At 33.7% G+C, this 25,242-nt stretch overlaps 1 protein-coding gene across 1 annotated transcript in view; it reads right to left on the bottom strand.

Annotated features, from left to right (window-relative positions):
• LOC118740391 (tyrosine-protein kinase Btk29A) overlaps positions 1-14,909 on the bottom strand; it is a 53,726-nt gene extending 38,817 nt beyond the window's left edge. Inside the window, exons 1-5 of the mRNA XM_036471903.1 lie at positions 14,800-14,909; positions 11,864-12,215; positions 7,251-7,346; positions 7,032-7,170; positions 6,689-6,835 (exon numbers count right to left, since the gene is read on the bottom strand). Coding sequence (XP_036327796.1) covers positions 6,689-6,835; positions 7,032-7,170; positions 7,251-7,346; positions 11,864-12,097 — 616 coding nt within the window. The 5' untranslated portion in view covers positions 12,098-12,215; positions 14,800-14,909. The remainder of the gene's footprint in view (positions 1-6,688; positions 6,836-7,031; positions 7,171-7,250; positions 7,347-11,863; positions 12,216-14,799) is intronic.
• Between the last annotated feature and the right edge of the window lie 10,333 nt (positions 14,910-25,242).

Raw genomic sequence — 25,242 nt, 5'->3', positions numbered from 1 at the left:
CTTAAGCTTTATTACACACCGCAGCCAATTTCCCACGTTTAGAATCACAAAATAACCAATCATTAATCACAAACGAACAATACATATATGTATAAGTACATATGTTTTACAAATGCGAATAGAGAAGACGTTACGCATAGCATACAGTCACTCAGGCGCAGCTGCATAAATATACATAGTACATACATAAGTAGATATGTATGTAAAAATGTGTGGTCGAGTGTGTTCATACATACATACAAAATTCTGAGGTAATCGATCATGGATCATGGGCTCTGCGATGGAAAACTTTTAGAAATAATTTTTTAAGGAAATTACACCAAATATTTTCACACACATATATCTACATACAAGCAGCAAGTAGTTAAACGCATTAATAACGGTTTTCGACGAAGAGTGAGAGAGTAGTTCGTTTGTTTATATATAAACTGCCACTATTAAAAAAAAAAAATTATAATTTTTTAATTGACTTTACCATACAGAAAATATACATTCAGAAGGCAGAGGTATGAGGAAACGGTAAGATTTATAAAGAAGTCTGCAACAGCAACACGAATAGGTCCTGCGCCTACTATCAAAGGGAATTATATAGGAAAAGGTTCGGTAAACTTACATATTAAATCAAGTCCCGGAGCAAAAACAAATACATATATACATTTGCTTTCGACATACAGTGGCGGTCAAAAATGGATGAATGGTGTTTCGTTTTTAATCTTTACAATGTTTTTCAAGCTAAAATTTGTTTGATAGTTTTTTATAAAATTATGGTTCATGCTTTAACATAAACTATAAAAAACACACTGTCGGCCGCTGTGGTGTAGTGGTAAGCAGTGCGCGATTTCACTCATCAGCACCTGGGTTCAAGCCGTGGTCAAAGCAACATCGCAAAAAATATAGAAAAAGGTTTTCTCTTAACAGCGGTCGTCCCTCGGCAGGCAATGGCAAACCTCCGAGTGTATTTCTGCCATGATAAACAGCTTCTCATAAAAATAGGTACGATCGCAGTTCGGAGTCGGCGTAAAACTGTAGGTCCCTCCGATTTGTGTGACGACATCAAGGCCCACGCCACAAGTCGGAGGAGAGGATCGGCCAAACCCTAACATATGTATGTGTAAGCGCCAATCAATTATTACTATTATTATATAAATCACACTTTCAAACTTTATACCGAACTTAGAAAAATTCCACAAATTGTTATCTTAATTGACGAGGTTTTTAACCAGAATTTAATTTTTTTTTGGGTATGCAGTTAACAGGCTTATAAAATTCTAGTGAAATAAGTGCAAGTTTTGAGCGGCTAAAAAATCGCATTGATTTTTAATATTTTTTTTGTTGACGGCGTTTTGCACTTTTTTTTCTATATAAACGTGAATTTCTCGTGGTAGAATATGCGCAAGACCGTTTGCGAAAAAATAAAAAAGTCAACGTCAGTTTTCCTAAATTTCACTATTTTATGAAAAAAACTGCAAAAGCCGTCAACAAAAAAAATATATTAAAAATAAATGCGATTTTTTAGCCGCTCTAAACTTTCACTTACTTAACTAAAATTGTATAAGCCTCTGAACTGCATACCCAAAATAATTCTAAAAATTCTGGTTAAAAAGCTCGAAATTTAGATAAAAATTTGTGGAATTTTTCTAAGTTCAGTAGAAAGTTTGAAAGTGTTAATTATATAGTTTTTGTTAAAGCATGCATATTTGTATAAAAAAATATCAAAAAAATTTTAGCTTGAAAAACATTGTAAATATTAAAAACGAAACACCATTCATCCATTTTTGACCGCCACTGTACAACTTACTAGATTTCCTAAGAGGGTTAGAACAAGGTATTGTAACGGATAGGAGGGCCCAATTGAACTCCTGGGCGCAATGCAACTTCAACACATATCTATATATCGTTAACTTAATATAGAGAGACGCTATGTAATACTTTTATTTCTATAAAATATATTAAAAAAGTTAATAAAAATTTAAGTACCATAGTTACAACTGTATTTTTTGTTAAAGACTTAAAGTTATTTAATTTTTTTTTTTTATTAGATTTTTAGTTAGTAATATATACTTTGTTAAAACTGAATTTTGAAAAAGAAAGTGAGTTAAGAGCGTGTCAGACGTGGCAATATTTCCAACTTTTCCACGCAATTTCGATGTGTGACCGCCAGAAAGACCATTCTGTCACATTTCGGAAATCAGTTTCAGAAATGAAAGTTGCAAGATGTGACTGCAATTGAGAGGGCGCAAATCAACTTCGGAAATATATTTCAACTTGCTCGTGCTGCACTAACAATCTGCAATTCGTCTTTCAGAAATAAAAGAGCTCTTTCGAAAGACACTTTACATGCAAGGTGTGACTGCTCATGCAACTGCTTTCTGAAATTTCTCAATTCGACAGCCTTTTCGAAATATATTGCATTGCCACGTCTGACAGGCTCTTTAGGTCGTGCTATATTATTATGATGAGAAAAAAGCTGGACATGGTTAGATCCCATGAACGAAAGACACAAGATCACGCCTTCCCGAAAGAAAGAAAAAAGTTATTTTCTAGCTGTTGAAATCTTTGTTGTAAGAAGTAAACAACGAAGAGAACAAAAAAAAACACGTACTTGTTGAACGCATGAATAATCATTTTTATTATGCAAATTTTTCTATAAATTATGTCGTTGTGTTAAATTATTCTTTATCTTATGTGTGCACACGTTGTCACAAGCGAAATGCAGTAAAAAGCCACCAACAAATTGTAAACAACGAACAAATGTAAATAAACGGCTAATGTCAAATTCGCCCAACTTTTTTGCTAAATGCGATTATAACGGGCTACTAAGAAGAAGGCGTGATGTTGTATTTTTGGTTCATGGTTAGATCCTTTACTAGTTTCTCTCGTCAGTATTTAGTAAACAGACATATTGTGTTTTGCATGGTTTGCTGCGCCAATTTAAGTTTTAGTTCTGCATGTGTGTATTTATGTAGGTACCCAGAAGATAATTTGCGTAGGCCTTCTTAAGTAAAGCCATTCTAAGAGGCCTACCCAAGAAGGGCTGAAAAAAGCGCTTCCTTGCACGGCTTCTAGAACACATATTTCATATAAACCTTAAGGAAATACTTCAAAGATGTATGATTTTTATAAACTAAAGAAGCAACTTTAAAAGAACTCCTGCAAAAGGCCTTCTGAAGTACGTTCTATAAAAGCCGTTCTGGTAGGCCTTCCACGGGTAGCGAAAGAAGGAGCCCCTCAATTTGTGCCACTCCATACAAAATAGAAAGGAGAAAGAAATGTAGAGTGGAAGGCTTCTTGACTCTCAGGAAGGCCTTTCGGAAGGGCTTTTAACTCCTGAAATTATCTACTGGGTATGTATGTATGTAGATATACGACGTTATTTCAACATTGAAAGAGCTTGTAGGAAATCGCTATCATTGGCTATATTCTGTATTACAAGATATGCACTACTTATCTTCCTATCGAGTGCAAGTATTGCATGTTTTCTGACAGCCATTCTAACTTAACTGCCATAATACTTCAATTTTGCTGTCGGCAATCCTACATCATTACTAACAGCTACTGCACTAGGAAATAACAAAACAAATGTGATAAATAAGCCCATAACGATCACAAAAAAATCAACAAATGAGCGATGGTTGAAAATTATCAAGTTCATTGCACGTGTCTATGCTAATGGTTCCAAGTAATGGCAGTATACAATTCGTCTACGGTATACAATATGAATTGTATAAGACACCGAATATCATAAAACAAGAAACAACAACAAGAACAAAGTAACCAAAACCCGTTTGGCTTTTGCCCTACAGCCTGTTGTGCTAGCTTTAACACAATAAGCCGTTCTTGAGGCTCTCGTGTTGAGGAGAAACAAATGTTTTATGAATTTTGTTACTCCACTCAATTATCACTCCTTGTGCCTTGGCAACGATTTTCTCCTAAAGATTTTTGTTTGTTTGTTTTTGATATTATGACTTTTTTGAATGTTTTTGGTTAAAAGTGTAACCGGTTTTTGTTGTTTGAGTGACTTTCTTACTGTGAAAAGTTCCTTTTGTTTTTGAAGAAATGCTCAAATAAGTACAGAAAGATGTACATACATATATACATAAGTACATACATATATGTATGTAAACACGTGTTTGTATATACATACATATAATGCAAGTATATGGATATATGTACACATCTTTAAACATATGTATGTAAATACAAGCATTCAATTTTATATCATTTTTGATCGATAACTTTATTTTATTTTCCACTCAATTTATAAGGTAAAATTAATTATTTCATTTCTAAATTTTTTAAATTATGATCATAGTTACCTAGCATATCGCACATTTAATAATAAAGACATGTAACTCAAAATTCACGTTTTTGGAGATTTCATCATACCTACAATTAATAAGCTTGATAAGGAGAATATGTTCAGCGTAACAGAAAACTAAACTCCCAAAAATAGCTAAGATAGGTGTCCTCCATCTGTCTTTTGGTATACCAATTGTATGAATTGATCAAACTTTGATTGCGTTTTCCCACAAAAATTAAATTTTGAAATATTAAATGTGCGATATCTTAAATATGAAAAAGTACTCCACAGATTTTGTATGTGAAGAAATATTTCTACAACTAACGAAAACCAGGCCGATAATAACTAGATCCCTACCAGTTCAAAATCAGCGAAATGTGGTACTTTTCACAGACTATTTTTTTAACTTTTTTTATTAGAAATTTATATCTAAGATGACGCATTTAGAATTGGCTCGGTACTAAAAAAAAAGGGATGCAGAACGAACTAGATCTTATCTATAGAATTTAGAACTAGTTTGGAGCGTACTTGAGCGATAGACGCTTCCATTCTGAACTTCGCAGATGCTTTTTCATTGCTTGGTAATACAAAACCAAATTTTGTGTTAAGATTTTACTATCTTGGGACCATATGGAATCTAACCAATGACAGCAAGCACATCTGCAAACTCAGTTACAGCCAAAGGTATGTAAACGTACATTTCTTACAATCATTCAAACAAATTTCATTTCAAATTAAAAACACATTTCTTTGAAAATAATTTAAAATCGCACACATGAACCGAAGATAGAAAAATCGTGATACTTTTTTCTTTCGTCTATCGATTTTAGAACTGGTTCGGCACCAAAGAATTTAGGACTAGTTCGGAACTATCGAAATTGGCATGCAGCGGGAAGCAATTAACACTTCCTAGGACATCGCCATGTTAAATTTGCCAGTTGTTGGCATGCAAAAGAGATTTATCGCGAACCAGTACTGGGTCTAAAGCGTACCAGTTCAGAACTAAAGATTTCCCCACAGGGTGGTAACTAGAACTAATGACTAACTAAAATTTACATGTTAAACCTGCTTGCAGGTTTTTAGTGGAAAAATAACAAACAAAAAATCACGTGCAAGAGAAACCAAAAACGTAGAGAACGTAAGAAAACTAGAAAGCTGCAAATTATTGCAATTAAAAATTTTACTACAAAAAATTTAATAAGATTGGCCGATCCACAAATGCTATTTGTGGTGTGCGTCTTGACGTTATAACACAAATGGAGGTAGTTACAATATTACGCCGCCTCCGAACAGTAAATGGATTTTATGAGAAGCTTTTTTCAAGGCAGAAATACACTCGGATATTTATTATTACCAGGGAACGGATTTTATGGAAATTTCCTTTTTTTCTGCTAAAGAGATAGAATATATTCGATTAAGAATGTCCACGATTTAGCTTTCCCTGATTCCATATATACACATTTGATGTTGCCTTTTTTTGCCTTTTTTAAGATATTTGCCTTTTTTTGCCCTTTTTAATATATTTTCCTTTTCTTGCCTTTTCTACCTTTAAAAAATCGATTATAGCATTTACAATTTTTTTTTCAAAGATTAAAAAATATACACATGCCCATGCGGCTTATAGAAGCGCAGGGACCTCTTGCCAAATTGGTGTTGGAAAAATTCAAAGCCGTTTTCTCAGCTAACGTAGGCTTGGAGACAATAAGGGGTGTGGTTAAAATTATAAAGGGCGAGGAAAACGCCCTTATTCCTGATAATATGAACGTTTCAAACGTCCCATATTTAAATTGGGCTCCACTTCTATCAACTTACGTCGAGCGCACATTTAGTACATTCAAGGCTTTTCTTCGCGAAAATCGAATGAAAATGCTGCCAGAAAACTTCAAAATGCATCTTGTGGTTCAATGTTACTACAACTGTTGTTGTAGAACTAACCATATTTTTATAAAAAATTAGCGAAAATAAAATATTTAAAAAATAGTTGCCCGTATTGTAAAAAATTCGCTGTACCTAAACTTTATTGACTGACTGTAGATATTCAACTGTTTCATTTAACCTTAAAGAAATGGATCTACAAATAAAACTTCAAAAATTTGCCAACAGCTATACAGCATTGTTTTTCCTCATCGATAAAAATTGTTTACCTTCATACAATAGAAATAAAAAATTCTTGAAACAAGTAATTTCTTCCCCGTGATCACATATTTTGGCAATTTTTTAGTTGTGTAGTGTTTTCAGAGAGCATAAATAGAAATTATGTTAATGTTGCTACAAATATACTTTTAAACGCACAGTAGATTAATGGTTCCAAATGGGGATCTTTTGTGTTTTCCAGTTAAAATTATAATTGAATTTTATAAAAAAAAATATAAAATAATGCAAACTCACTTGGATTATTATTCGCTTCCAGCCAGTGTGTTGCGGCCTGACAGCCGAAAGTAGCTCGACTTATCCCCTTACAACAGGACCAACGTTTTCCAGTCCAAAGACCAGGATGGTAGCGATATGACTTCGGTGTGTTCGTTTGTTCACAAACTAGTAAAAAGATGTGGTAAATTTGCTATATTTATGTAAATATTTCAAAAGTAGTGAACTAGCATATCGCCATTATCAATACAACAAGCCCTAAGTGTTTTTTTCTTTTGAAAATGCATTTATTAAGTATTTCCTGTGCTCTCAGATACACCCCCTAAATGTAGGGTGATATCCTAAAATTTTTCATTCCACTCACCTTGTCTTATGGCACGTATCCAATCATCACGTTGCTTTTCACTACTTGCTAATAAATATAAAATGTATTGCGGTACAGAACGACCCGATTGCGTTTGATCGTTGGAGGACTCACAGTAGCCAACTTGGAAAGGATACCCCTGCAATGAAACAAAAATATTTATTTAGCTAAAATTCATCAAGAACAAATTTATAGATATGGGTTTTACGGAGTACTCACACTTGGCGCGAACGGATCTCCGCCTTCACCACTTACAACAGCGGTTTCAACGAATCGAACACCTTTCACAGGCACCCGGCCACGCTCTCGACGGCGCTACAAGTTAAAATATTAAAATAATCATATGGAGAAATATTTATATAGCAGATAAAATTGTAGTACAATAAATTGCAAGTTTCAAGCGGCATAAATTCGTGTAGGTTTTTTAATATCTTCTTTTTTTTTTTGCTTGATGTCTTTGCATTTTTCCATATTACCATGAATTTCTTGAGGAAGATGTGCAAGACGGTTTGCGAGAAGATTTCAAAAAATCAATCCGACTTTATAAATTGCACTGGTTAAACATATGGTTAAACTCGTAAAAGTAAGAAAAAAAATATTAAAAATAAACACGAACTCTTAACTGCTTCAAATATACACTTTATTTAATAAAAACTCCATGCTCATACCCATGGTGAAATTATAACAGGTGTAGTACTTAGAGCGAAAAGAAAGGTTTAAAAACTTATAAAAGATAGCCGAATATCAAGAAAATTAAGAAAATAAAGCGAGGCAGCTGTTTTATTACTTCACATGTTTATAATTTCACCATGCGACATACCCAAACAATTTTCAAAAAAAAAGTTCGAAATTTCGATGAAAATTTGTTGATTTTTAAATTTGTTAAAGTTTGAAGCTTTCATTTACATAACATGGCTGAGTTCCAGTTCGAAAACGCCTTATCTCAGCAAACTTTTCATGAACGCCCTATTTCAGAATTTGGTTGAAGAACGCCCCTTTTCAGAACTTTACTGAAAACGCCCTATCTCAAATTTTTTTTTCAAGAACGCCCCATCTTAGGATTTTGCTCAAAAACGCCCTACCTCAACTCCAAATATATTGAAACATTATTTGAATGGCGGTTTGAGTCAATGTACCTCAATTTTTAACTTTATTGTTTCGGCATATCTAAGTATGTACCTATTTTTATAAATTTTGTATTTAGATATCTCTAAATAGATACTAAGTACGTGGGTACTCAGTATCCTAACAAGTACTTTATAAATTTAAGCATGCCCATCACTGATAAGCATGTACATACATATATATGTATATATACATAAATATGTATGCATTTAATAGTAATAGTTGATATTTTCACATACGCCTAACAATGTAGCAAACCTGCGAAAGGTGTTTCTTTTTCATCAGTGTTTTGTTTTTTTTTTTGAGTTCACTGAACCCCCACCTAACTTATTACACATATTTGCCTTTGCATTTTGCTTTAATGCCGAATAGACACCCTGATATCTAAGAAAGGGAGAGATAGCGGCCACGAATACGACATGCTCAGGAGCTGCAACTTTCCACTATTCTAATGTTGAAGTGTCGATGAAGGCCCACTACAAAATCATCCCTTTCATTTAAATTTTACAGCTGAATGGGTTTGTTTACTTTGAATTTGTTTGTAGTATTAAAATAATACGTTCATAAATTGTCAAAAAGGAGCGCGTCAAAAATTTTAGTTAAAAGTGCTACCAATAATAGAACCACTTCAGGTTGTGCAAATGTTTAGTCATCTTTACTTTTTAGTAATCAATGCGTACTGAAAGTATTTCTTGGTGTTTGTTTTCATGGCTTACATAAATAGACTCAGTAGCCGGTGTTGTATATACTAAAACAACCTGACTTTTTGCACCCTTATGCATATGTTTCTATGGGTGGGGCTATAGGTAGATATGTATGTATAATGTTAATGCAAATCGCAGCATCTGTGCTTTTACCTTCTTCGATTGAGAAATCGTTTTTTATTTCCAGAAGAAATATTCTTAAAAACCACAAATGGTATAAAATTAATACCTATTTTTGGATCAGCATATTTTTTAATTGTATTTTGTATATTTTCCAGCACTCTTTCAAACGCATTTGGGCGTGTTTTTCATCGCGTATGTATGTATGCGCGTATGCGATTTATGTTGCAAAATTTTAACGAAAATTCGCTATGTTTGCAATTTTTTAGTGACTTTTTAAATCTGAATAAATTTTTTATGGATAGTCACTATTTTTGAATTAAACGACGAAAAACAGTCGCTTGCAATTACTTTGATATTAAATGCTTAAGCAATTTGTAGCTTTTATGTAGACACGAAACCGGCAACAACTTTTAAAAAACAATTTTAAATTTTTTATCTATGTACATTTTAGATGCAATTTAAATAATAGCCCGGCAGACTTTAGCCAGTAAATGTAACACAAATCTACACACATATCGCCTACAGTCAGTACTCTCGATATCCTCAACGGTCAGCGCAAAATATAAGCTTATTCCTGCTTACTTGGCAGGACTTAGGTTGTTTATTGAACGAATACTAGCTTGTATGCGCATATGTACCAATTGGAAAATACAAATTCTGCCAGACGCACTAAACGAACGAAATGGGGTGGTTTTTATTTTGTAGAGATTTTCCATTCACTTGGGAAAATTTTATACAGAAAGGGAAGACAAGAATATGTCATTGCCAGCTTTATATGTAAACAAGAAAGGAAAGAGTTTTGCGTTTGTTGAAGGCTTCGTTCGAAAATTTCACTTGAGTCAATATTTGCAGTTTTAATCAATCGTTTGGTGGCTACATATTTAGTAAAATACTAAACAGATTTTGAGGATTTTCACTGTGTATATGATAAGTAAATAGCGTGAAAAATGTCAGGTTCTTACTTACGCCAATGAAGGAGTTTTAAGTAAAGGCTCAGTTACTCTAGAATTAACTTACGTAAGAAATCGTCAATGATTATTCGGCACGTCAACTTAGCCAGAAGCGAAAATATTTTATTTTTGTTTTTCAGCTGATTGTCACTTTGCCGCCTATAAGCCACATCAAAAAAAAATTCCTGAACAAAAATATATTGCGTTGGCTAATATATTAGGTTACGTTACGTAAATTAAGTGGAGACTAACTGAGCCTTAACACAAAAACTCAAATCTGTACAACCACCGATTTTGATCATTTGTTTCAGATCTTGTGTGATCGATAATTAAATGGCTTACACAATTTTGTGGCTTTTACTATTCCAATGAAAGAGTTTTAAAACAAAACCTTATATTTGAACAATCAGCTGTATTGGAGCTAAGAGTTGCAGTTTTCTAAACTTAACGATTTTCTGTTCATGATAAGTGAAATGAGTACAAAATTTCGTGCTATTTGCTGCTTACCTGGAGGAGTAACAACGCGAAATCTCATACATAAATAATCGGTTGTGATTGATGATTAATACATTACATATAATTATAAAAGACTTATCGGTATAAAATTTCAGTTGAATATCTTTAGATGACTATGCCAGTTTATCCTATAAAAATTCCAATCGACAGATAAAATCGTTTTTCTGAGAATAACAGTGAGTCTGCCCTCCGTAGGTGCTATGTAGTACACGAGTACTTTACTATAGTTAAGAAACTTTATGAATATTAAAAAAAATCATGTATCAATACAAATTGAACAATCTTGTCTTATGCATATCTTTTTGAGTAACTGCAATTTCAGTAACGTTTAAATTACAAATTTAAATTATTATGATTGTAAAAATTACTTATGAGGACTTCGTTGTAGACTGGAAAGCTGCTCTCTCCGACTCTATAATCTCTTGTGTGAAAGTATGTACATATGTACACTTTTGCCGAGGATACACAAGGGTTCGGTAGATATCAGTAGACCGGTAATTTCCAACGTGTTGCATCAGGTAAAGACAAAGCAAACAAAGGAGTCTATGATAAAAAGCGATGGCACCTAAACAACGGAATGTTGACTGTTTGTTCGAATTAATAGCCAAACGATTTTAGCATTTATAAATTCTTTTCAACAACACAGAGAAATTTAGCTTTAAATTTTAACTGTAGCTTTGGTTAACAAACTTTGCTTCTACCAAAATACATATTTAGGGGACAAGGCACGTTACCCAGTAGATAATTTCACGAGTTAAAAGCCCTTCCGAAAGGCCTTCCTGAGAATCAAGAGACGTTCCTTTCTCCTTTCTTTTTTGTATGGAGTGGCACAAATTGAAGGCCTTCCTCTTTCGCTATCCATAGAAGGCCTTCCAGAATGGCTTTTATAGGACGTTCTTCAGAAGGCCTTTTGGAGGAGATCTTTTAAAGTTGCTTCTTTAACTTATAAAATTCATACATATTTGAAGTATTTGCTTAAGGTTTATATCAAATTTGTGTTATTGCAACTTAAAATGTTTATTAAAATTCATTTGTAATGCATTATTCTGGAAGGCATGCAAGGAAGTACTTCTTCAGCCCTTCTTGGGTAGGTCTCTTAGAATGGCTTCACTTAAGAAGGCCTACCTGAATTATCTTCTGGGTAAGTGTCGAAAAATCTTAAGCCGAACATTTATTTGTGTGAAATAACGGTTCAAATGGTTTTAGGGGACGTATGATGAATTTTTTTTATCAGTTTAGAAACATTTCGGTGTAGTTAAAATCCTCTAAAACCATTTTAATCATTATTTTATTTAAAAAAAAAAATGTTAATTTTAAGATTTTACGACGGTTATCACGTCTTGTGAATCCCTTTATCATTTTTAAAGTCTAATTTAGAACAATCGTACATATATTTCAACTCAATCTAACTTACTTCAACGTTTTCCATATCGAAATATGATAGAGATTTTTTAGTTAGTTCGAACCAGCGTTGTTTATAGTTGACGGGTGTAAAGCGTTTTTTATTTTGCGCTCTTTTTACCATCGATCCACTTTTGACGACATCGTATAATCTTTCCGATACTTTATCCATTTTGCTTTGGAATGATTTGCTGCTGCAAACCGTTGAAGTTGAAGATCGAATGCTGCCATGGGTAGATCGGTTCATATCTGATAAGATTCCAATGATGACCAATGTGGAACTTTATGTGAAATCGAGTGCAGCACCTATTATTTGCCTTTAGCTTGATTCTCATCTGTTACATTTTTTTATTTTTGGCAAATTGCTGTAATAAATAAAAAATAGAATTATGTATCGCTCAACTCTAAAATTAATCTATCAAATATTCACATGAGAAGTAATGTACTATATTTATTCATCTATATTTCAATCTATGGTTAATAATATTACAGACTTACAGATTACACCGAGTACAAAAATAAGTTTTATACGTGAATAATATTAACATAACAGGTACATGGTAACTTGACCTAAGAGTAAAACGATTTAAGCGTGGACTGAAATAAAGATCTTGATGATGAAAATTCAATATCAAACTCTTAGAAATGTTATTGCATTCCGCGAGCGCTCTAAATATAGTCATATATGACTGCAAGTTTATTAGTTGGTAGCGAGGAGTATAGGATGGACGCGGGTTGGAAAAATTAAGTGGCTGAAGAGCAAATCAAAGGCAATTTATTTGAACCCGTTCGATTCTCAAAGCACGACAGCTATAAATAGGGCTACAAATGTTTGACGCATACTCTAATTTTGAACTTACTAACGAGTTAAAAAGAATTTTCCTAGTGAAAGGGTCCTTAAAGTCCTTCGCATATCGGAGTAAAAAAGCTAAGTTACTATATGACATTGGGAGCAAGTAGCATACAAAGCTTACAAAACTAAAACCGGAATCAAAAACTAAACCCAAATCAAGAAAATCTTTTACCGCAGTGAGCTTCTGTTTTTAAATTGAGTAATCTGAGAGAAATTTACAGTGGTATCTGGAAATTGTCATATGGAAGCATTTTTTTATAATGAGCGACAACTTATTTCTTAGACTCCCAACTGATTAGATTGTTAAAATCATGCTTTTCACTCGGGTTTACGCAACTCGGGTTACGGAACGACCCAGATTTATATCTGGCCAAGGACTGTCACTCCAGCAACACTCCCCCAAGTCTTTGGGGAATTTGTATGCTGATACAACAACAACCGTTCCCACGACAGTCGGGTCTACGTAACCGGAACGACCCAGATTTATATCTGGCCAAGGACTGTCACTCCAGCAACACCTCCCAAAGTCTTTGGGGAATTTGTATGCTGCTACAACAACAACAACCCAGATTCCAAGGACTGTCACTCCAGCATCACTCCTTAAAAACTCTTCGGAGAATTTGTATACTGTTACGACAACCTGTCAAGGTCATATACATACATATCGTTACCTTAATTCACAAAGACCAACACTTTTTTCGTAACTGCGTTTTCGCAGATTTTGGTAGGATATTATAAAATACACCTTCACTAAAAATTTGAGAGTGTTAATATTAAAAACATAGAAGTTATGCCACCTTTTAAAATGCCCGGTCCGTATGCATGATTTGATTTTTATAATGTTTTTTGCTTCTCCTCTAAAATATAAAATTTGTTTTTTAGAGCCTTTGTGCATAAGGTGACGAGTGATAGTCGAATAAAGCACTGCGACCAGTAGGTCTATTGTGCCCTCAGCTAATCACAGTACCACACCTAGCCCTAGAGACTAGGAATTTCAGAATTTCTCTCTCTTGGCCATATGTGCCCTATGCTCCTCTCTCTTCTACGTGCGACGGCCTCACACTCCGGATGTAATGGAGTCTCCTTGGCAGCGTCACAGAAGCGACATAGGTTACTAGACTAGATTAATAAATTGTATAAGTGCCCTCTTGACCTGTAGTGACACGTCAAAATACCTATAATGGCTCTTAGTTTCTCCTTTCTTTTTAGATTGTACCCTCCTATTAAGCTTTAGGACTGACGATGTTCCTTGGTATTACGACAATAGTTTCCGTAGATTGGTGTTTCCCTTCCTGAGCGCTTCCTTTATCGTATTGGAATCTATTGAAAGAAAGGGCTCCGGTAAGGTAACGATAAGTAGCATGTATAGAAATTTATTATCTTTTTGATTGCGCTCCTACGACAGATGTTCCCCAAAAATGTTTGGGAAATTATACAAACAAGGAATATTTAATGTGCCTTGCATACAAGTATGTAGGTCATCGCGTCGATCGATTCATCGTTTTGAATCACATTTATTTAAGTTCATATACAAACTCTATTAAAATATACATATATATGTATGCATTTAAATATACAATGAACGAATATCATCAAACTACCTTGCCACAAATGTATTATTTTAAATACTTTGTAATACAAATTTTTTAACAATGGAACTGATAAAATTAAACCATTTTTCAACAATAGAAATTTGATATCGAAAAATTGCTATGCCTTATCATAGCATTTGCGAACTAAGCTCTAGTTGTAAAATGTTTGTTTATTTTTTAATTGTAAAAGCAGTTGAAAATTTTGTTAATACATTTTACCTACTCCAACAAGAAACGAAGGATCCCCAAAAAACCTTACGAAGCCTTAAATTCTACGAATTTCACACTCATGCAGATCCGCCCATTCCCCGCTTTACATTCCGATCTACTTGTATGTATGTATGTAGGACATATGGATTTCTCGGCAAATACAAAGCTTTGTGCTTCCATTTCCTACCACCAAAAACACTTAAAATAGATAAACCTTAAGTTGGGATCTTTAATATTTCAATCTTAAAGTATTTATTTATCGTAATTGCTTTATTCAAATAAACTTTGATTCACCTGATAATGTTTTTTTAAGTATTTATTTTCAGAAGACTTCACGGATATCATCGCACAATCAACTTCAAAGCCTGGCTTTGTCCACTCTTCTTCTTTATGACTGAGCCAAAGCGATCGTTTCTCTTTGTCTGTTTTCCAGTTTTTTTGGTTATTCTTCTTTATTCTTCATTTCTCATCAGGGCTAGGACTCAGCTAGCTTTCATTGGAGTAAATAACATGAAGAATCGTAGCAGAAAATAAAATTATGTAGCAGATTTTTGTACATTGTCCGTTGGCTTACTCTGCGTTTGCATTAGACAGGACTATTATATAGCATCATAAACCAACATTTTTTTTTTTTAAAAAGCATGTAAAAATCTTTCATTTCCCTGCAACTTTACTATTCTTAACAATTATTCTGTTCTATTAATCGTAATATTTGAAATCGGTGCGATTTGCAAAATATTACTGAATATTTGTAATGAAGGTAATAAATACTCGTATTTCATATGGAAACTGCTAAGAACGCATAATTTACATCATATCCATCGATTAACTGCCAAGCTTTTGCCTTTTTATTAATAAATCTCCAACATAGGTTTCTTATACCGTACAGATTTCAAATCATACGATTTACAGAACATGCCTATATAATTGGAGGTCAATCACACTTTAACCAAAGTAAGGTGGCTTCTATTTCAAATAACTGCAATACGTTTCAGCGATATAGCAGCAGAAAACCAACTTGAACAAGTAAGAAAGTCTAAGTTCGAGCGGAGCCGAACATTAAATACCCGGCGCAAGTATTAAATATATGTTTTCCACCTTTCCGAAAACTTCCGCTGCAAGGTAAGCCGCGGTGGTTTTACCCCCATTTTAAACATCTTCGATGGAACGTTCAGTTAGACAAAATGGAATAAACTTATATAGTCATATGTGGGCGATATCACGCATGTTACTTCTTTCCAAGGGATTGTTTTTAGTATAAATTTTGAGTAAATTAGCGTCTTTAAATTTCGAAATCTTGAAGTTTCAAGCATTTCTGAAATTTGCCGTTCTATGAAAAGCGGCCGTAATTTTAGTCCGATTTCAATAATTGTCAACGTTTTGCTTTTATGTGGCAAGCACATACCGAGTTTGCTACAAATTCGTACAACGGTTACCGAGATACATATATGTGATCATAAGTGAGCGGTGCCACGCCCATATTCCAAAATTTTATCATAAATGTATTTCTCGGTAAAAAATTGTTGCAAGCATCAATTTTGAATAAATTAGCTTTAATATTTACTGACTTACCGAATATTTCGTATCTCTCTAAATTATCGTTATATAGGATGTAGGCGTGGTTATTGTCCGATTTTAAAAATTCTCGGTATGTTTTACAACTGTGCCAAGTTTGGAAGAAATTGGTGCAGCGGTTACCAAGATAGAGATACACATGTAACCATAAGTGGGCGTGGCTACGCCCATTTTCCAATAATTTATAATCTTATTTTTCGTCTAAAAATTGTTGTAAATATCAATTTTGAGTGAATAATCGTCAGTAGTTACTAAAATATCGCAGTTTTCGTATTTCTGAAAATTACCGTTATATGGGAGGTAGGCGTGGTTATTGTCCGATTTTGCCCATTTTCAATACCATCCGTCCTACGCCCGAGTTCTGTTAAGATATCTCAATTTGTACTCGAGTTATCATGTGCACAGGCGGGCGGACAGACAGACAGTCACCGGTTAATAAATTTCTCTTTTTATTCTGATAATTTATGTATACATTTATCTATGTCTATCTCGATTCTTTTGTCTGGTACAAGCAAACGTTATGTGAACAAAGTTTTAATACCATAGTGCACAAGTGCGCTCGGGTATAAAAATGACGTTTCATCCATTAGACTCGAGAACAAATTGCGAAAGTTTGCCGTTTCTAAGAAAGAATACATTTAAGGAATTTGTATACATGTATATACATAATATACTAACCGTGACTCAAAAAATTACCATGCAGTAATTTTTTACAATATTCGCAAGGTTTTTCTTAATACATTTTTTCATGGATTTTTTTTTTAAATATGGTTGATACAATAATAAAAATGTCAAACTTTCCACAATTCAACAAGCTTTCGTAAAACTTTCGAGTTTTTAATTAGATTCTTTAGACCAGGGACCGTAACGGTTATAAGTTTTATTATAAAAATCACTTTTTAATCGTTATTAACTGAGTTTTATTTTTTGCTCGGAAAATAATCGTTACGTTTTAAGTTTTATTTTTTGCTCGGAAAATAATGGTTACGTTTTAAGTTTTATTTTTTGCTCGGAAAATAATGGTTACGTTTTAAGTTTTATTTTTTGCTCGGAAAATAACGGTTACGTTTTAAGTTTTACTTTTTGCTCGGAAAATAATGGTTACGTTTTAAGTTTTATTTTTTGCTCGGAAAATAATCGTTACGTTTTAAGTTTTATTTTTTGCTCGGAAAATAATCGTTATTTCTTGAGTTTTATTTTTTGCTCAGAAAATAAAACTTAATTTTTGCGTAACGATTATTTTCTGAGTAAAAAATAAAACTTAAAATATAATGATTAAACTTGATTTTTATAAGTAAAAATTAAAAAATAAAAATCAGTGCCGCTGAAGGTACTCCGAATAAAAAATATATTTGTTTACTCCTTATGCACGTAACATTTCTCTTTCCGCGTGATTTTTTGAGTTGAAATTTTGAAGGATAATCGTTATTTGCGGTCCCTGCTTTAGACAAAATTTTGACCGTGAAGTTTCATAGCCCATTTAATTTTAATACAGTAAAGCGCGAGTTTAAAGTATCCAAACAAAAACTTTTCCTTTTTTGGGAAGCAATTACTTTTGTATCAATAGAGTAACGCAATACAAGTCGCCTCAAGCCAATTTTCGCTTATCCATTGCATTACAGGTAATGCAATGGCAAGAAATTTTACATTTATTCGATTACCTCCAATGATATGCACTTGTTAACTGTTTACACATGTTAACATGTTTTAACTTAAAATAATGCATTCTGTAAACGAAAAGAATTAATAATAGATTGGCGCTTACACATATGTTAGTGTTTGGCCGAGCTTCTCCTCCGATTTGTGGCGTGCGCCTTGATGTTGTCACACAAAGCGGAGGGACCTACAGTTTTACGCCGACTCCGAACGGCGATTGTATTTTTATGAGAAGCTGTTTTTCATGGCAGAAATACACTCGGAGGTTTGCCATTGCCTGCCGAGGGACGACCGCTGTTAAGAAAAAACCTTTTTTCTATATTGTTTTGCGATGTTGCTTTGACCAGGGCTTGAACCCAGGCGTTGCGGAGTGGAAGCGCGCACTGCTTACCACTACACCACAGCGGCCGACGAAACGAAAAGAATAAGGGACCCACTTTTTGAAAATTACCGCTTACATTTTCTTTTACAGAATGCATTATTTTAACATGTGCATGTCATTGTAGATAATCGAATAAATGGAAATTTTGTTTGCCTTTGCATTACATGTAATGCAATGGATAATGGTGCATTTACATGGTATGAATCTGTTCATAAGCCGTATGAATTTTCCTATAAAAGAAGCACCAACTCTATGAAGAAATGAATGAAAGCGATATATATTTAACAATTTTGACTTGTATACTTGACAATATTTTTTTGCTAGCTTCGAAACTAGAAGCTTATTTTTTTGTTAAATGTGCTTTAAAAGGGACCTACTGCCAATAAAGCCTTGTGGATTGCGATTTTTCTATATTTGTAATGCTTCCATTTAAACATCTTTGTGGAAAAACAGTTTTTTGTTCAAAATTGCTTGTTTACGAAACGTTTGGCATAAGTTGAAATCATAGGGATGCCGTTTTCTTTCATTTCTCAGTGGATTTTATACTTGAAAAGGCACCAAAATATGTATGCAATACTTCTACATATCTTCGTTTAAAGTACAAAACCGCGCATGAAGGAAATGCAAAACCTCGTATGGGAGGTTGCCTAAATTTTATAAGAGAGAGTGAAACTTGTCCTAATTAAAAACGGTTCTCTCTTTTAAACTCAATAATCTTCTCTCCTTATTTCTAAGTATCGATATTTTATTATAAATGGCTAAGGGCTTGATGTCAGGAGCTTCCGATGACCAAATATCTTTTTTGGCACAAATTTCAGTTCCGAGGTTTTGCAGAACCACGATAGGCGCTTTTGTACTTTAAACGACGATATACATATTGGCGCTTGAACAATATGTTAGTGTTTGGCCTAGCTTCTCCTCCGATATGCGGCGTGCGTTATTTTGTCACACAAAGTAAAGGGCAGTTTTACGCCGACTCCGAACGGCAATTGTATGTTAATGAGAAGTTGTTTCCATGACAGAATACACTCGGAGGTTTACTATTACCAACAGAGGTGCAATCACTATTAGAAAAAAACTGGGCTTGAACTCAGGCTCTGCGTAATGCTCTACAGCAGCCGCCACTACTTTTACATATTGTTACGATTATCCTTAAACCTTGAGGGATTACCCAAATATACCCGGGCTCGTATCGCTGGATTGTTAAATAAATGCTAACGATGACCGAATGGTAGTACAATTAACTTTATTGTACAACAAACAATTTTACGATACTTGCTAATACAGTAAAAACACTACAATACTTGTTAAATCAATTACAACTTGTTACACACAATTAAACTTATAGCTTGCTTATTCGCAACTCGCTTCTCTGCTCACTTTACTTGTAGCTTGCTGACTTGTAACTGTCCCAACTCCGCTGTGTCGTGGCTCTTATATACCTGCGCTCACACTTATGGCAACTCTAGAACGTTCTGAAGTTTATCGCTCATTCTCTTTCTCTCGCTGTTCGCAGTGTTCATCCAACTTGACGTTTCTCTTTGCGGAACATTCTACGTCATTCCTCGAACATTCTGCCTATTTCTCGTAGTTCGCTTTGTGTTGCCGCAGTATTCGCCACAATATATTGCTGGTATATTCAAAATACTATCCCGAACTGCGGAGTGTATATATGTAATAAAAAAAAGAATGAGAGGTACTATAACAAAATGTACCCAAAATTCTGGAGCAAATGAAAACATGCTCATTGAAAACAGTTCACATGTATAAATTAAAAGATATAACTTGAAAGGTTACAGCGCTAAGCCAAAGGAAAAGTTAGATAAAATAGCAGTGCGGTGTGAAGGAAATAAAAGACCATAAAATGTTTGTTTGTTTCGTTAATTCTCTGAACCTGTTAAGATATGATACTCCACAGTTTGCAGTAGTTTGCAAATATACACTAATTGTTCTAAAATCGCAAACATTTTCGTGGGATGTTTTTCTTTGATTTCGAATTGAAAATACATTATGATCATATTGTACCGAAATAAGTGCGGTATCCCTGCATTTTGTAAAAGCCAGAAAGAAGCATAAACTGTATGAAAAAATGAAAGGGAGAAGTATACATGCCTTCTATAATTTTGACTTATATGTATATTTGGCAAGTCTTTGTGTAAAAAACAAAAAATACACATTTTCATTTCTTTGCCAGATTGGAAAATATAGGCTTAGTTTTACTTAAATGTGATATAAAGCCATTAAAATGTTCTGTAATGTCTTGTTTTTAAGTTTGTTATCATAGTGCTTTGTATTTTGATTGTCCACTATACGTGAGTTGCTTCTATTGAAAAAGTTCTAGTACAAACCATTTCTTTGTTTTGAATTTGTTTGTTTATTGTTTTTAATTTTTAAAATTCATACTTTTGACATGTATGTGAATGGCGGAGTTGCCGTTTTCCTCCTTTTCGGTGGGTTTTTATATTAAAAAGGCATCAAAATGGGAAAAATCCTCCTTGGTATCTCTGCATCTGTTAAACTTTTTATGGGAAGATGTATGAAAATTCAATTTGCTATAATTTCATATGCTTAACAGTATCACAGCAGTATGTTTACAGTATCTCCCCATAACTTTTCATATGAAAAAATGTATTATATGCATCCCACTCGATATCATTGAATTCCTCATTAGAACATGTAGTCCCTCTATTTTAGCGTATCAACAGTTCATATGGCTTCATACCTTGTAAATGCACCATAAGAGAAAATTGTTTTGAGGCGACTTGTATTGCGTTACTCCAGTGATACAATAATAAGTACTTCCCAAAAAGTTTAAAGTTTTTGCTGGAATGTGCCTTAAAAATCGCGTATCCATATAACGCACGCTTGAATTTGTTTTTACATAGAAGCAAATGCCATATAACCATTTTGATTTATGAGTTGTTTGTTATATTCTGAACCGTATTTTTATAACAAAAGGGATGAAAAAAAAACTTATAATTAAAAACATTGCATTGTTAGGTACATGATTTTAATTTTAAAATTTACTTACTTACAAACTCACACACATATTCTCATTTCCAATCTCAAACAACAAAAATTTTGAACAATTTCATTTTTTTCATTTTCTGTTTTATATGATTTTAAAATGCATGCAAACTTCAAAAACAACCATGGACGAATTGGTTTTATCATGGTTAGGTAGTACCAAAATTTAGTCCGGGTTTTGTGATGTAACTTATTAATTATCTGAACTCTTCGCTTCAGGCTATTATCACAATTAACAATTCAACTTCTTGATTGTTTTTTTTTTCTTTTTTGGATTCAAATAATGTATAAGTACACTTTATTATCATCGAAATAAAGTAGAAGTATTTTGTGGGTAAAGGGTAGTTGACTGGCGTACTAAATTTTGTCGAAAATCGTACTAATATACCATGATCTTTGAGTCCTTGCCCTGTTTCTTATCTTTTTCTACATTCATCGAACAATGTGACCAGATTTCAATTAAAAAAAAAACTAAAACTGGCTACACACGACGAACATCTGCGCGCACATATGCGCCAACAAGCTCGCTGTCGTTTGCTACAGACGACGAGCGGCTCATAAGTGATTTTGTACTCAAAGCGTAAACATGGAAAGGAAAGACGCGGATGATGCAATTGCAATGCTTTTAACTTAACTTATTTTTCTTATGTATGTGTTACTTAAATTTATTTATATTTTACTTGTATGTACGTACATACATATACTTATAGTAATTTAGCCTCATTTATCAAAAATTCAATTAAATAACATTGCTTGGATGCATTTATCCGCCGATGTGCACACTTCAAGCATCAACACAAAATGAGGTTGTTGTTTTTGTTTCCAATGCGATGCTCGCAAACCGCCCTACAAACGACGAACATGACCCGCAAGCCGCGCATGTGCGCGGATATGTTCGTCGTGTGTAGCCACTGTAAGGGCCGGTTGTTCAATGTCTGGTTATCACTACTTGCCGGTTAAATATCATTATCGACGTTTTCGACATCATGCATATAACATGTGATCGATAAAGTAGTCGTTGTATATAACCAGAGCTTCTACCTCCGATTAGTGCTAATCATACATTGAACAACCGGCCCTAAGGCTGTGTGCGAGTACGTCTGAATTGCTACCTAAATAGAGAAAAATCCTAAATCACTGGAAAGTGTCGTTAACGCAGTGAATAGGAACAATTTAGATTTTCTGCGAGCATACTTTTCAACCTAAATTGAACAGTCAAATATATTTGAGCGAGCGATTAAGTGAACAACGATTTTTTGATGTTTTAAATAATTTTTATCATTGCTATGGCACAAAAAAAGAAAATATTCAGAAAGATGTAAGTATAAATTTATTTGATTTTTGCATTCAGATAAGTATATGTGTAATTCGATGGATGTATATTATTTCGCAGGGTCAGAAGAGCAAACGGATGATTTTATAGATGCCAGGATGGAGCATTCTCCTTTTCTGTTGCAAATTTATTATATTGTTAAATAGTCCCAAAGCTACCACAAAATTATTCATTTTATAGATATAGTATTTATTGAAAGCAAACAAATTCAAATTCCAAAGCAAACAATTTAGTATTAGTTTAGGTACTAAAATTTAGGTCAACTCGCACACAGCCTAAATTCACTTAAGTTCCCAGCAAGAACACTATCGCATAAATACATGATTTAACCGAGTGCTTTGCTACATATTTCAATGAAAGTTTCAATGGCGCGTATTAATAATCCAGGTACTAAGCCGAAACTAATAAAATTTCACTTAAATTTAAGTATGTACCAACTTTAAATTCATTTTTGTACATAGTCGCATTTCAGGCTTCTACTAAGTAGTTTTAACTTAGATTTACGATATAGCAAAACAAATGTGAAAATTTACAGAAACTTGCAAGTTAGACGAACAGCTGATAGAATTTGTGTTTACATTCAAAATTTTAAAATTTAAAACGTACGAAAACTCATCACAAAGTGTTATCCTGACACAGTTTATTGATTTAACGAATAACTACTTAGTTCTTACAAGCTTAATTAGTCGCATTTTATCATTTTTAACTTCCAAACCGTCAAATTAGGGATGAATCTATACAAGTAAATCTAAGTACATTCTCGATACTTTTCTCAATTTACCAAGTATTTTTGTACTCGATACTTTTTACTGCGATCCAAGTAGGTATCGAAAAAAAGTACTTGTATCGGAAGCGCAAAACTTATTATGCTTCAGCATCTTCTTTGAAAAACAACCCATTAGAGGAATTGGAAGATATGCCCAATACATTTCCGCAGCTATATAAGCAAGCCCATTTATATATAACGGTGGTTGGGTCATCTGTCCTTTGCGAGAGGCTTTTCTCAAAAACAGGTACAACTATATCAAAATCTCGAAACCGCCTTTCAGGAAAACAGTTGAAGGTTTTTGGGAAATAAAACAAAAAGGGAGTTATTTTCTTAAACTTATTTTATATGAAAAAAGTTTACCTATTAATCTTGTAAAAATGAATTCTACTGTTTTTGAAAGCAAATACTATACAAAAATAATTGTTGCCTTAAATTTTTGTGTGAAAAAATATCAAAAGATAAATAATCTTGTAAAAATTCATATTTATGGTGAAAAAAATACAATTACTATTGGGTCATTGGTAGAGCTTTCCGGCCGGTATATTAGAAGGCAAACTGCGTTTCTTCTTTCTCATACGCGTTTCGGCGTACGTCACGCATAGGGGAGAGGAAACGCAGTTTTCCTTCTAATATACCGGCCGGAAAGCTCTACCAATGACCCAATAGGAAATTTTAACACTGGCTTCAAAAACAATCATAACGCAATTACTGTGAAAAATATGTAAAATTGTAGTCCATGTACAAGTACTTGATACCTTTCTGATACTGAGTAGGTATCGATACCTTGTTCGATACAAGTACAAGTACTGATTTGAGTAAATCCTTGATGGTATCGATTTATCCCTACATCAAATTCAATTTTGTAGTTTGCGTAAATTCCTACCAGCTGTTTTCCTGTTGGAAAAAACTTTTCCAGCAGAAACTGAGAGTGCACTCGTACCCAAAACTATCAAAAGTTTTAGAAAACTTTTACTAGTTTTGCGTTCTGGTACCCAAAAACTTGCCAGCGAAAACTTGCAAGTAAGAAAATCAGCTGATCACAAACCCATGTTTGTAAATAAACAAAAGAAAATATGGCCTTTTTGAGTTATTTATGGCAAATTTTATTATTAATGCTAGTATACAACGAAAAAGTGAGTGAATTTAATAAGCAATAACAGCGGTCGTCCCTCGGCAGGCAATGGCAAACCTCCGAGAGCATTTCTGCCATGAAAAACAGCTTCTCATAAAAATACAATCGCCGTTCGGAGTCGGCGTAAAACTGTAGGTCCCTTTGCTTTGTGTGACAACATCAAGGCGCACGCCACAAATCGGAGGAGAAGCTCGGCCAAACACTAACATATGTGTAAGCGCCAATCTATTATTATTATTATTAATAAGCAAAACGTTTGTTGGGTTTATTTTTCGTTAATTTACTATTAATCTCCAGTTTGTTTACTTTAGTCTGGGCTGACTATGGTTACCGTATAACATTTTTCGTTTGTACCATAATTTTCCTTTAAATATACCAAAATAGATTAAAATATAGCACGCTGAAATGTTTTTTGCTGAAGTTGTCGGTTGTGGTAGATTGATTGTTGAAATGAAAATTGTATAATTCCAAAGCCACATTTGTAGCTATATCCATTAAATTTTTTTGGATCCTCCAAACATTCTTATTTTTGAATGCGTCACCTTCTGATATAACAAATAATAGTGAGAAAAGAACTTATGCATTCCGATATAATTAAATTGTATTTTAGTAAGGTTTTTCTTATCCAAAAGTATTTAATTGTATAAAATTCCTAGTCGGGGAAAATGTACCAAGCAGAAAATAAATTGCCAAATGAACCACCAGTGGCAACTGTGGAAGTGATCAGCTGTTTCGAAAGTTGCAAGTTTTTGCGTTCTCGTACTTCTGTTGATATTTTGTCTCTTTGAGAGCGAAAGCTGCTAAATTCTCAGAACTTTTGCTGCTGGATAATTTTGTCCGCTCAATGCGAGTACACACCTACT

This window comes from Rhagoletis pomonella, unplaced genomic scaffold (assembly GCF_013731165.1).
Source record: "Rhagoletis pomonella isolate Grant_MI unplaced genomic scaffold, Rhpom_1.0 Rhpom_scaffold_00006, whole genome shotgun sequence".
NCBI classification, from domain to species: Eukaryota; Metazoa; Arthropoda; class Insecta; order Diptera; family Tephritidae; genus Rhagoletis; species Rhagoletis pomonella.
Note: the sequence above shows the minus strand (reverse complement) of the source record. Positions and strands in the feature narration are given on the sequence as shown.